Source organism: Nelumbo nucifera, chromosome 7, assembly GCF_055504915.1.
Source record: "Nelumbo nucifera cultivar China Antique chromosome 7, China Antique-T2T, whole genome shotgun sequence".
NCBI lineage: Eukaryota > Viridiplantae > Streptophyta > Magnoliopsida > Proteales > Nelumbonaceae > Nelumbo > Nelumbo nucifera.
The window spans coordinates 31665930-31678612 of NC_142655.1; the positions used below are offsets into that span (position 1 = coordinate 31665930).

General features: G+C 37.5%; 1 protein-coding gene across 5 annotated transcripts in view; it reads right to left on the bottom strand.

The window, feature by feature from the left end:
• The window catches only part of LOC104598254 (NAD(P)-binding Rossmann-fold superfamily protein), a 74228-nt gene that overhangs the window by 42570 nt on the left and 18975 nt on the right, over nucleotides 1–12683 (bottom strand). For 3 of the 5 annotated variants that reach the window (XM_088891268.1, XM_010260207.3, XM_010260206.3), the window contains one exon: nucleotides 7309–7410. The exons of the other annotated variants lie outside the window; for them this stretch is intronic. In XM_088891268.1, the coding sequence (XP_088747394.1) occupies nucleotides 7309–7410 (102 nt within the window). The remainder of the gene's footprint in view (nucleotides 1–7308; nucleotides 7411–12683) is intronic. 5 annotated transcript variants of the gene reach the window in all.

Below are 12683 nucleotides of genomic sequence, written 5' to 3' on the forward strand. Positions count from 1 at the left end.
AGCAATACAAGTGGTGGTTCACCACACCTAATCGGCTGATATCCACTTTCCAGGGCAGCCGAACAGTCACTTAGGGTTTAGGGTTCATCAACAGTCCCTTAGAGAGCTGAATAGAGCAACACACAATCGGAGGAGGGAAAAAAAAACAGCCGAACAGTCCCTACTCAGATTTTAGGACATTAACAGTCCATCGAAATAGTGCAAGAAGAGAACCATAAACAGAGAAACTTCAGTTCAGTACCTAGGTCACCCGAACTGTGAATAGACAGTACACTCGTGGACTCAATCTTCTCTGCAAGCCAGAACCCTTCTTCGTACATCTGGGATGGTTTTCTACAGTCTTCTTAGCCGAGCAACTCCAGTCACCAGCACCTGGGATGGAGGATAAAGAAGAAAAAACTTGTAGCAGAACCCTTTTCTGCGCTAGGAAGTTGAACAGTCAGCTTTCTTGTAGCAGAACGCTACTCGGCAGTGGAGACTAACCGCAGCACTAGAGAATGCTTCCTCTTCCTTGTCTTCGAGCATCAGGACTATAGCTTCTACGCGGCAGTGGAGAGAGACCTCAACTGGTTGTTTTCCAGGCCTAGTCGGTTCCGCTCTAATACCATGTTGAGCAGAAGAAGAAGAAGAAGAAGAAAGGAAGGAAGAAGAAGGAGAAGAGAAGAGGCTGCAGACTTAAGGCCTCAAAAGAACTGCTTCATGCGAGTGAAGCATTTGTATTTATACTATACTGGTCATACAACACAAGAGGTCTACAAAATTACAAAAATACCCCTACGGGCACTAAACCTGTGTACAGTACATACAATACATCTATCAACAAAGCGCAAGGGCCAATTTGCCCGAGGCACAAGCTGAGGAGTATGCCTTTTTTAAGCAAGGTGCAAAAATACAAAAAAAAGTGCTAAAAATAAAAAAGGTCAAAATTCAAAAAATATTAAACATAATATTAATAAAAATATAAACTTAAATATTAAAATAAATGTTTTATAAAACCTATTGTCTAAAATTAAAATACATAAACATAACATGTAAAGAGTATTCAAATGAAAATTTAAAAATAAAATCAAACGTATAAAGAATTTCCAAGCATGTAAAACCCACAAATATATGTTTTTCTTCAATTACATTACTTCAAGTAGATAAAGTGATGTAAAACATATTGCATTCTGATTCTACGAGCCACCTTTGTACTACGCCCCTCGAGGCAAGCCCAAACAAATCCATGTTAGGGTCTTAAATTCTTAATTCTCACATAAAAATAATGATTTTATAACTTTAATTGCCTTTTAAGAAGATATTTTATTAAAATGAATGAATGAATAACATTAGCAAATAGGGGGTGCGCCTTTTGAAAGGATTGTCTAGGACCCAAGCAAGGCGCATACCCTAAAATGTGCCTCACCTACGCACACCTTTTAAAACACTGGAGTGGCCATGAGGTGAATAGAATATACTTGCTAGACACACCTGATAAAAGTCTTGGACCACCTCATGGAGTAGTTTTGGAGTTTATTTCATCAAATCCGTTGATAGAGTCATGTTATGTCATTTACATTTTGGTCATTTGTCTTTTTTTTGCTTTGAGTGATTTGTTTCTAGAAACATTTAAGGGAATATATCTATCGAGTCTTCATTGTGAGTCACGTGAACTTGCAAAATATTGTAGACATTCATATTCAACGAGTAATAAAAGATCAGTTTCTCTTTTCCATATTGTACACTTTGATGTATGGGGGCCATATCATTTATCTACTATGGGGGCTAACAAGTATTTTATCCTTTTCATTGATGATTTCTCTCGCTATACTTGGATTTACCTTATGAGATCCCGGATACAAACTATTGTGTAGAAGTTTTATGAACTTATTCTTACCCAGTTTAATACTCGGATCAAAATATTCCAATCTGATAATGCTAAGGATTATTTTAAGAAGAACCTTTCATCCTACTTTGATACCTTTGTTGTTATTCATCAGAGTTCTTGTTCCTACACTCCACAATACAATGAAGTGACGAAAAGGAAGAACATTCATGTGGTTGAGGTTGTTAACAAACTCCTCTTTACATCTCATGTTCTTGTTAAGTTTGGGGGGTTGTTGTCCTTATAGCTACTACATACCTGATAAACTATATGCCTTTCTAGGTTATGGGTTTCAAAACCCCCTTAGCCTTCTCTTTTTGGATGAGGATCTCTTCTCTCTCCCTCTCTGAGTTTTTGGGTGCACTTACTATGTTCATGTTCACAGTCATCAAAGACATAAATTTGAACCTAAAGCACACAAGTATGTCTTTCTAGAATATACCTCAACACAAAAGGGATGTTACTGTTTTGATCAAGTCCATGGAACCCACTTTGTTTCTAGGGATGTCACATTTGCAGAGTCTATCCCTTTCTTTGTCCATTCTCTTGAGGGGGAGCATTCAAAGGAGTTATTTGCTATGTCCCCGGTTCTTCCTCTTCTGATTCCTCTTGAGTCTTCTATTGAGTCTCCTACACATGTTCCAGCCCCCCTCCTCTGGCTCATCCTCCCACATTCATTTCTCATCCTATTGTCTAAAGGTGGTACCAAAGACAAAGACTTAGGTATGAGCAAGTTATTTCCCCTTCTTCAACTAAGCTTCTTGCATCTCCCATCACTACTAAGGTAACAAGTAAGCCCTCCTCTACCCCTTCTGATACCTTCCCAAAACTTGATCTTTCTATTGCCCTTCGCAAGGGCAAACGGAAGTGTACAGCCCATTGCATCTCCAAACACCTATCCTATAGCCTTCTTTCCCCAACCTATTATTCCTTTCTTGCCTTTGTTTCTACACATGCAATCCCCAAGTTTGTTCTAGAAGCCTTGTCCAAACTAGAATGGAGGGATACTATGATGACTGAACTAAATGCTTTGCATAAGAATAATACCTGGGAATTTATGGACTTGCTTGAGGGGAAGGAACTAGTTCGTTGTAAATGGGTGTTCACTATCAAGTATCATTATGACGGTACTATTGAGAGGTTTAAGGCTTGTTTCGTTGCTAAAGGTTACACTTAGATGTGTGGTATTGATTACCTGTAAACTTTTGCTCCTATGGCTAAAATGACTTCAATTCGGGTTTTGCTATCTCTGGTTGCTACTTTTGATTGGCCACTGTTGGTGTGAAAATTTTAATAAATTCTCATGCAACGTAATTCACTCAATCAAGTGATTGAGTTTTTATTATTTTGGGTAAGACCCATTTGGGGAATCATATGGATTGTTCCCCTTAATTACATCCCCACAAGAAAGTAGAGAACACTTTTTGATACTGACTTGGAGAAATGAACGCATAGAACAAAAGAAAAGAACAATAGGATACTTAAAAAAGAACTTTTCATTTGCTTTTCTTTTACATCAGGTATACAAGAATGAGAAGAAAGAAAAAGAAAATACAATTAAGAAACTATACAGCAATACATTTCTCTTTTCTTTAATACAAAGAAAATTTCCTTCTCACTCCTTTCTTCATAATAAGTTGTAGTCAATCAAATGAAATTCTGATTGTAGACAGCCTTACTCCTTGGAATTTTGCATACAAAAAGGGAACTGTAGTCAATCAAATTGAATATTTGATTGTAGATGATTTTCATCCCTCTACTCTTCATTTTCATTTGAAGGGAACCATAATCAGCCTTTGAGATTTAGACTGTAGATGGTTTACTCCCTAACTTTGTCTTGAAAGAGGGAGCATAATCAACCAAGTAGAGGCACCTGGTTGTAGATGGTTTATTCCCCCCTACTCTTCATTTTCATTTGAAGGGAACCATAATCAGCCTTTGCAATTTAGACTGTAGATGGTTCAATCCCTAACTTTGTCTTGAAAGAGGGACCATAATCAACCAAGTAGAGGCATCTGGTTGTAGATGGTTTATTTCCCTCTTTTTCCTTTCTCAAAAGTAATAACAAAAGAGAGAGAAAGAAGGATACATAGCAGAAGACATAAATAGGAAGTATTCACAGAGAGGACTTTCCTTTTCTCTACCTGTATTAGTGAGACTTTTCCTTCCTTGCCTTCCCTTGAGTACTTCTCTTTTCTTCTCTCCTTATCTTTGCTTTTCTTAAGAATCTCTTGTGAAAATTTTCTCCGAAGAGTCTCTCCGTGTGTATGTGTTTCTAGCTTCCCCTTAAGGAGCTTAAATAGGGAGTGGGGTGGTTATGTAACTACCCCTCCTCCTAGGTGAAGGACACCTGTCCCTCCCACTTAAAGAGAGGGAACTCCCCACTTAAAGAGAGAGAACTCCTCACTTAAGAGGGGGAACTCCCATATGGGATACTTTTTTATAATTTTAATGATTTGGCTAGTAGACTAGCCAGCCCACTTATTACAAATTATTTGAATAAAAAAAAATGACTTCAACAGCCACTTCACTGATTTGATGTTAAAAATGCCTTCTTGAATGGAGACCTGCATGAAGAGGTTTATATTTCTTTACCTCTAGGGGTGTATGAGAAGGAAATGCAAGGGAAGGTGTGTAAATTGAGGAATTCTCTTTATGGCCTCAAATAGTCTCCTAGAGCTTGGTTTCAGAGATTCGGAGCTACCCTTGTTACCTTTGGTTACACACAGACTCAGTCTAATCATACTCTATTTGTTAAGAGGAGAGATTCCTTGGTGACCCTTCTAATTCTTTATATTGATGACATTGTGGTTATTGGTGATGACACCCAAGAAGTTGTTAATCTCAAAAGATTTCTTAACATTGAATTTGAAATCAAAGACAAGGGTGAACTTAGATATTTCATGGGAATTGAAGTTGCTTAGTCTAAGGATGTTATCTTCATTTCTCAATGTATGTCCTTGATCTACTTATAGAAATTGGCAAACTTGGTGTTAAACTAGCTTCCACTCCTATAGACTTAAATCTACTGAATGAAAAATGTTGACTGATAGGGGAGTGTTAGACTACTTGAAAGTTGTTATATCTTTGCATGACTCGACTAGATATTTCCTATGCAATGTCATTATTCAGTTCATGCATTCTCCTAGAAATACACATTTAGTAGTTGTAGAGAGGGTTTTGTGTTACCTGAAAGGGACTACAGGAAAGAGAATCCTATTTGCCAAGCATGGACAAATGAAGTTGGAAGCATACACTGATGCTGACTAGGCTAGAAACATTGTTTCATGGAGGAGTAAGAAGCAGTCTATAATGAGAAGCAAATGATGTTATATTACGACAACCAGGCAGCTACCAACATTGCACACAATCCCGTCCAACATGACAGAACTAAGCACATAGAGGTTGATAAACATTTTATACTGAGGAGAGTTGCTTCAGGGAAAGTCTGCTTGCCATTTATTGCTTCTGAAGAACAGTTGGCTGATATTTTGACAAAAGATGTTCCGAAAGAGAAGTTGATACACTATACAAGCAAGCTGGGCATGATTGATATCTATGCTTAGCTTGAGGGGGAGTGTAGATAGATTGGGCCAAACAGGACCTAGTGCATTATTTTCTTGTTCTTAGTGCTTCTTACATGTTTTGTTTGATGATGAGTCTTTTTCTTTATGGATCGGTTAAATCTCTTTTATTTCTTTTAAGTGTGTTGAATTGGCCGCCCACTTAAGGGCAGACTTGTAAATAGTTCTAATTAAGTGAGATTAATAAAAGGATTAGAGAGAAAGGAGAGAAGACATCAAACTCTCTTCTCCTTCTCCCTTCTTTTCCATCTTCTTCTTTCTTTTCTACTGTTTTCTTCTTCTCCTTTTTTCTTTTCTTGCTATAATCAGAGATTATTTTCCAGATTTTAGTGGACTGAATCACATCTTTGCTAAATACTTATAACCCAGTAAAAGTCTTAAACCTCCCCTGAGGTTTCTCTGAAATGCTAAAACCTCCCCTCTTTTCAAGTTGGACTAAGACCTCCCCTGTTAAAGTTGTCTAACGGAGTAATTAAAACGTTTCTTGTACCATTATTGATTCTTCAAATTTTTAAAATATTGGAAACCCTGTCACTAGAGAGTTTTGGGTATGAACATATATGTATTCTCAAGCACAAGCTAAGAAATAAAAAGATGAGCATTCGTAAGAAAAACAAGAGGAAATTTCTAAAAAAAAAGGAGATGCACCATTTTCAGACCTCCACTGAGAAGAAATACCTCTTTCAATTTTTCCAATGCATAGCCCAAAGAAAAATCAGAGTTTGCATTAGTGATGTTGATCATCCCAGACCATATGCCTTGCACAAGGCCATAATGACCAAGTGAAAAGCTCTTATTTGTATACTTGAGAGAGAGCTCATTATTTCCTTTTGCATATCTTATTAGTTCCTTATTCAGCCCATTTTTTGTTTTTGTTTTTCATGATTTTTTATATATATTTCAGAAAAAAAGTTGTCTGAAATGTCAATTTAAATTCTTTTGATATTAATGAAATCTTCATTCATAGAAAAACTGTGGTTGCAGTTACTCTGGAGATGAAGATTCAATCAAGTTGATCGATTTGAAGGGTCATGTATTTTAATAAAAAATAAGTAACAGTTTAATGTCATGGCTAGATTTGATCGATGCCCACTAACAAGTTGAGAGTTCCAACGTTGATATGAACACAAACTCTTTTAGAGAAGATTTCTATGAAGTGGACTCACAGAATTCATTAATTCAGAGGACTCAGTAGGAGTTTTCGAAGAAATAAATGCAGATGATCCAGAGCGGTTAGAAAATCATTCTTGAACCTAGACCTTTTTGAAATAAGAATTGCTATAATAAACCTTCCAAGATTTCGAGTGGTTTTTGAGTCAAGGTAAAAGGACAATAAGAGGGCAAAATTGGAATTTTAAAAAATCAACTATAAGTGATATCATGTACAAACAGATTTTGACAAATTGTTAACGGAGGGGAGGTCTCTGTCCCATAATTTCACTGGACAGGGAGGTTTAAGTCCATCTTGAAAAGAGAGGGGAGATCTTAGTATTTAGGATAAACATAAGGGGAGGTTTAAGTCTTTTACCCTAATGTTTATTATATTTATATTTCTTTTTTTCAAATTTCTATTTTTTTCGGAACATATAACTAGTACAGTTATTCTCCCTAATTTCAATAAGTATATTCATTTCCTAACTAGGTTTCATATACAACAGCACACTTCATCCAACTTCATACTTTCAAGCCCCCTTTCTCGAGCAATGTCATCTAAACATAATATTTTAGCACTAATTCTAAGTTATCCATGATATAACAGACATGGATATTTAACTTTTTAGCCACAAAACTATGACAGGCACTGCTTTCTAAACCTTATTTACAATGCAATAAATTAAACTGTTATTATAAGATGCTTACCTCAGAAGAACCCCTCTGTCCAGAAGTGCTTGCTCCAGAACCATTTGTCGTATCTATTGGTCCAGGGCAAACAATAGTCACCTTAATCCCTTTCTGAGAGAGCTGTTTATGATGGAAGAATGAAAAAGACACAGGCAATAAAAGTTAATCCTTTCTATCTCTAAATACTAAAGTGAAACTAAATGGAAACTCTTTTGGTTAGTGCATACCAAAATAAAGTTTCACATATCAATTTGAAGAGTCAAACTAGGAACTATTCCTCAAAAACGAAAGATGAAATTAAAAATATATATATTCTTCATTCAATATATATGAAATTTAGCAAATTTGTAAGGCTATCAGGATGATTTATCAAGAAAAGCATAATGCCACTTTAAGAGTACAATGCATCTGCAAAATAAATATAATTTTAGTTTTGAGATCCTATACCTTACTCTTGCTTTTAAGATAAATAAAAAATGCAATCCATTAATGAAGAAAAGAGATGCAAAATGGGGCCAGGTGACGAAGGAGATACAATGTGTGGATGCAAGGAAGAAAAAATTTGGATGGACTGATGATTGCAAGTGAATGTATGGATGCAAAAGTTAGAAGTGGTGTTATATGTATAATTGATATGGAAAAAGTTTATGATCACATGGAGTGGGGGCTTTTGAAAGAGGTGATGGGGCTGATGGGTTTTGGCGAGAAGTGGAGGAGTTGGATGTTTGTGTACACCTCTTCCGTATCATTCTCAGCGTTAGTAAATGGGATTTCTTCAGAATTTTTGGGTCAAGGGGGTTAAGACAAGGAGACCCTTTGCCTACATTGCTTTTTGTGTTGGTGGTGGGGGTTTTGAGTAGGTTAATCAATAAAAGAGTGGAGGCAGGCTTCTCTAGAGGTTTTAGAGTGGGGAGAGAGGGGTTGGCCATAACTCATCTACAATATGCTGATTACATGTTATTTTTTGCAGATGCATCGGCTGAGCAGGAGCTGAAATTGAGCACTTCATCAGCATAATGTAGATGAGTTATGATCAACCCCTCTCTCGCCACTCTAAAACATCTAAATAAGCCTGCCTCCACTTCTTTATTGATTAGCCTATGCAACACAAAAAGCAATGGAGAAAAAGGATCCCCTTGTCTCAACCCCCTTGAAGACCCAAAAAAATTCCCTAGAAATCCCAATTATTAACATCAAGAATGACACTGAAGAGATGCACACAAACATCCAACTCCTCCACTTCTCGCCAAAACCCAACAGCCCCATCACCTCTTCTGAAAACCCCAACTCCACGTGATCATAAGCTTTTTCCATATCAGTTTTACATATAACCCCTGGAACACCACTTCTAATTCTTGCATCCACACATTCACTTGCAATCATCATTGTAAGAGTGTTTACATGGCATAATGTGATAATTCAAAGCCATATTTTTTATCAGCAACAAAGAAAATCCTATTTATTAATATAAACAGAAATTATACATCTCTTTACAAAGCTGAGAGCATAGCATAGCCATCCCTCCCCAAATGAAATTACAATTACAAATTTTCCCAAAATATTTTATTTCTGTGCACCCCTTGTTTAGCTAAGCTATTATCCCAATTGTTAGCCAATCTTGGGACCCACTGAATTTTCACCTGCATATTCCTTGTCATCCATCTAAGTTTCTTCACTTCACTTCTATACTTCCAGAGCCTTATCCTCTTTCTTTAACCAATTAGTTTTCTCCTCTGAATCTCCTTCTATTACAAGCTTCCCAACATTCATCTCACATGCTTGATGAACCCCCTGTAGTACTGCCGACACTTCACCTCTTGTAGAATCTCCAACATCAAACCTATTGGCCCTGAGAACATTGTTCTTACAGTCCCTCCATCCCTTATATAACTCCCCCCACCCCTGAAGGTCCAAGATTCGCCAAGCTACTTCCATCGAAATTAACCTTCCAAAATCCCCTCTCTGAGGATTCCCAAATCCCAACTTCTCATACCCTTGGCCTTTTTAGTTGATGAAGCAAACACGTCTCCCCATTTTCTTACAATATCATCAATTGAGAAGGGATTAAAAACCTTTAAGGATTTTATCCAAAAACTGCTCAAATATTTATACAATCAATTATAGGTTGCTTCTTTTTCATTCATTGGAAATTCTTGTATTGCATTCCTTTCTTCCCAAACTGTCAATAGGATAGCAGCCTTTGTACCCCTCCAAATTGCTCTTCTGCTTTTTCTGTTTTGCATCAAAAATCCTAAGGAAAATAAGTCTCACAGAAGTTAGAGTAACCCACCTGCAACCAAAAAGAAAGAAAAACCATACTAAAACTAACAACAAATGAGTAGGAGATTAGTAAATGAACAAACCAAGGCACTAGTTGGGACTCCATCTTTGTAAGACATCCATAGTGCTAATTTTCTCATGAGCTACTTCCCAACAAAAGGCCAGAATTCTAGGAGGAACAGGTTTACACCACACCTCTTTAACAAGAAAATATTTGGACAGACCAGAAGAGGAAGAAAGAATCTTAAAGGAGGGACAAGAAAAGAACCAGAAGGAAAATGATTCCAAATCCTTCTATCCGACTTTGAGGGTTCCATGAAGACACTTTCCAAAATGTGCAAAAGATTTAACACATTAGGAATCTCAGAATCCCTGATTCCCCTTCTGAATCCAAAGCCATATTTCATAATAAAATTTTTATAATTCAATATGTATAAAACACCATAATCCAAATGCATAGAAGGTGTACAAATTCATGAAAGCATTAAAAAGGGAAAATCAAATGTAAAGTTTGCTTTAGTTGCAAAAACTAGGGTTTCAAGAGAGAGGAAGAAGAGAAGAGAAAAAGAAGAAGAGGAAGAAGAGAGCATGTGTCGAGAGGTGTCTGTTATTCACTGTTCACACCCTCAAAAGTTCACTTTATAATTGAAAATTAATAATTACAAAAAGGCCCCTATCTGGGTGCCCAAATACTGAGAGAGTATAAGAAAGGAGAAAATGACCAAAAACACCCCTATCTAACCATTCTCAACACTCCCCCTCAAGCTAAGCATATATGTCAATCATGCCCAGCTTGGCAAGGTTCTTAGCAAACTTTGGATGGTGAACACCTTTAGTGAGGCAATCAGCTAGTTGGTCTTCTGACCTTACAAAAGGAAGGCAAATCTCTCCACTAGCAATTCTTTCTCTAATAAAGTGTCTATCCACCTCAATATGCTTTGTACGATCATGTTGGACAGGATTGTGAGCAATATTTAATAGCTGCTTGATTGTCACAATATAGTCTCATTGGAACATCTGCTTGGATGCCCATCTCAGTCAATACGGTCTTCAACCAGAGTAGTTCAAACACTCCATGAACCATTGCCCTGTACTCTGCCTCAACACTAGAACGAGCAACCACAAATTGTTTCTTACTTTTCCAGGAAACCAAATTGCCACCAACTAAGGCACAATAACCGGATGTAGATCTTCTATCATCGATGGACCTTGCCCAATCAGCATCTGTGTAAGCCTCAATCTTTAGATGGCCGAAGTTGGAATACAACATCCCTTTGCCAAGGCATCATTTCATGTAGGCTAAAATTCTGTTAACTACCTGCATATGAGATGTCCTGGGTTCATGCATATATTAGCTAACCACTCCAACAACATAGGAAATGTCAAGTCTAGTCAAACAAAGATACAGAAGGTGTCCCACCAATCTTTGATATACCCCCCTGTCTGGAAGAATTTCTCCTTTAGTAGAGTTCAACTTGTGGTTGGGATCAATTGGAGTTTCTACAGGCTTACACCCTAATTTCCCAACCTTATGAAGCAAATCAAGTACATACTTCCTTTGTGACAAAAAAATCCCCTTCTTGGATCTTACAGCTCCAATGCCAAGAAAGTATCGGAGATCACAAAGGTCCTTAATCTCAAATTCAGAAGCAAGTAATGACTTTAACTAAGAGATACATGTGATATCATCACCTGTCACAACAATGTCATCAACATATACTATCAACATTGTTACTCTACCATCAACTCTTCTAATAAATAAGGTGTGGTCAGCCTGAGATTGAGAAAACCCAATCTTTAAGATGGCATTCCTAAACCTAACAACATTGAACACTTTTCCATCACTGTTAGGAAAACTTACCCCAGGTGGTAAATCCATATACACTTTCTCTTGTAAGTCCCCATTAAGGAAGGCATTCTTTACATCCATTTGATATAAAGGCCATGAGTAATGGGCGGCAAGAAACATGACCACACAAATAGAGTTCATTTTAGCAACTAGAGCAAAGGTTTCCAGATAATCAATGCCATAAGTCTGAGTGTATCCTTTGGCTACAAGCCGAGCTTTGTATCTTTCAATTGAGTCATCTACCTTGTGCTTAACAGTATAAACCCACTTACACCCAACAGGAATCTTATCTTTGGGGCAAGGAACAACCTCCCAAGTCTAATTCTTTATTAGGGCCTCCATTTCTTGGTTCATAGCTTCCTTCTAGTGGGGGCACTGCATTGCCTATGTAACACTGCAAGGGAAGGAAATAGAAGAGATAGCAGAAATATAGGCACAATAGGAAGGTGAAAGAGCATCATAAGACACATAGTTAGTGATAGGATACTTGCTACATGTCATCTTCCCTTTTCAAATGGCAATAAGAAGATCAAGGTCAAAATCAATAATAAGATTGTTAGGAGGTTCAAGACTACCTGAGTTTGGGGAGTCAGATTGTGATGGGCATTCTGCTTCAAGAGCCACCCTCTTACTACGCCTGATGAAAAATTGCTGCCAGGACCGAGGTCAATACACAGGAGGAGGAGGAGGAATAGAGGAAGGAAGAGAGGAAGGAATATAGGTAGGAACAGGAAGACAGAAGGGAGTCTGATCTTCACTTTCATTCTCCCCCTGAAGAAAATGATGGGGTGACTAGAAAAAGAAAGAGAATTCCAAAAAGGTAACATCCTTAGAGACATATCTCTTGCTAGAGAGAGCATCAAAGCATCTATAGGCTTTCTGGACTGGAGAGTAACCAAGTAATACACACTTAACTAATTTAGAATCAAACTTGTGTCGATGACTCATATCATGAACAAAACAAACACTCCCCAAACACATAGTTAGTGATAGGATACTTGCTACATGTCATCTTCCCTTTTCAAATGGCAATAAGAAGATCAAGGTCAAAATCAATAATAAGATTGTTAGGAGGTTCAAGACTACCTGAGTTTGGGGAGTCAGATTGTGATGGGCATTCTGCTTCAAGAGCCACCCTCTTACTACGCCTGATGAAAAATTGCTGCCAGGACCGAGGTCAATACACAGGAGGAGGAGGAGGAATAGAGGAAGGAAGAGAGGAAGGAATATAGGTAGGAACAGGAAGACAGAAGGGAGTCTGATC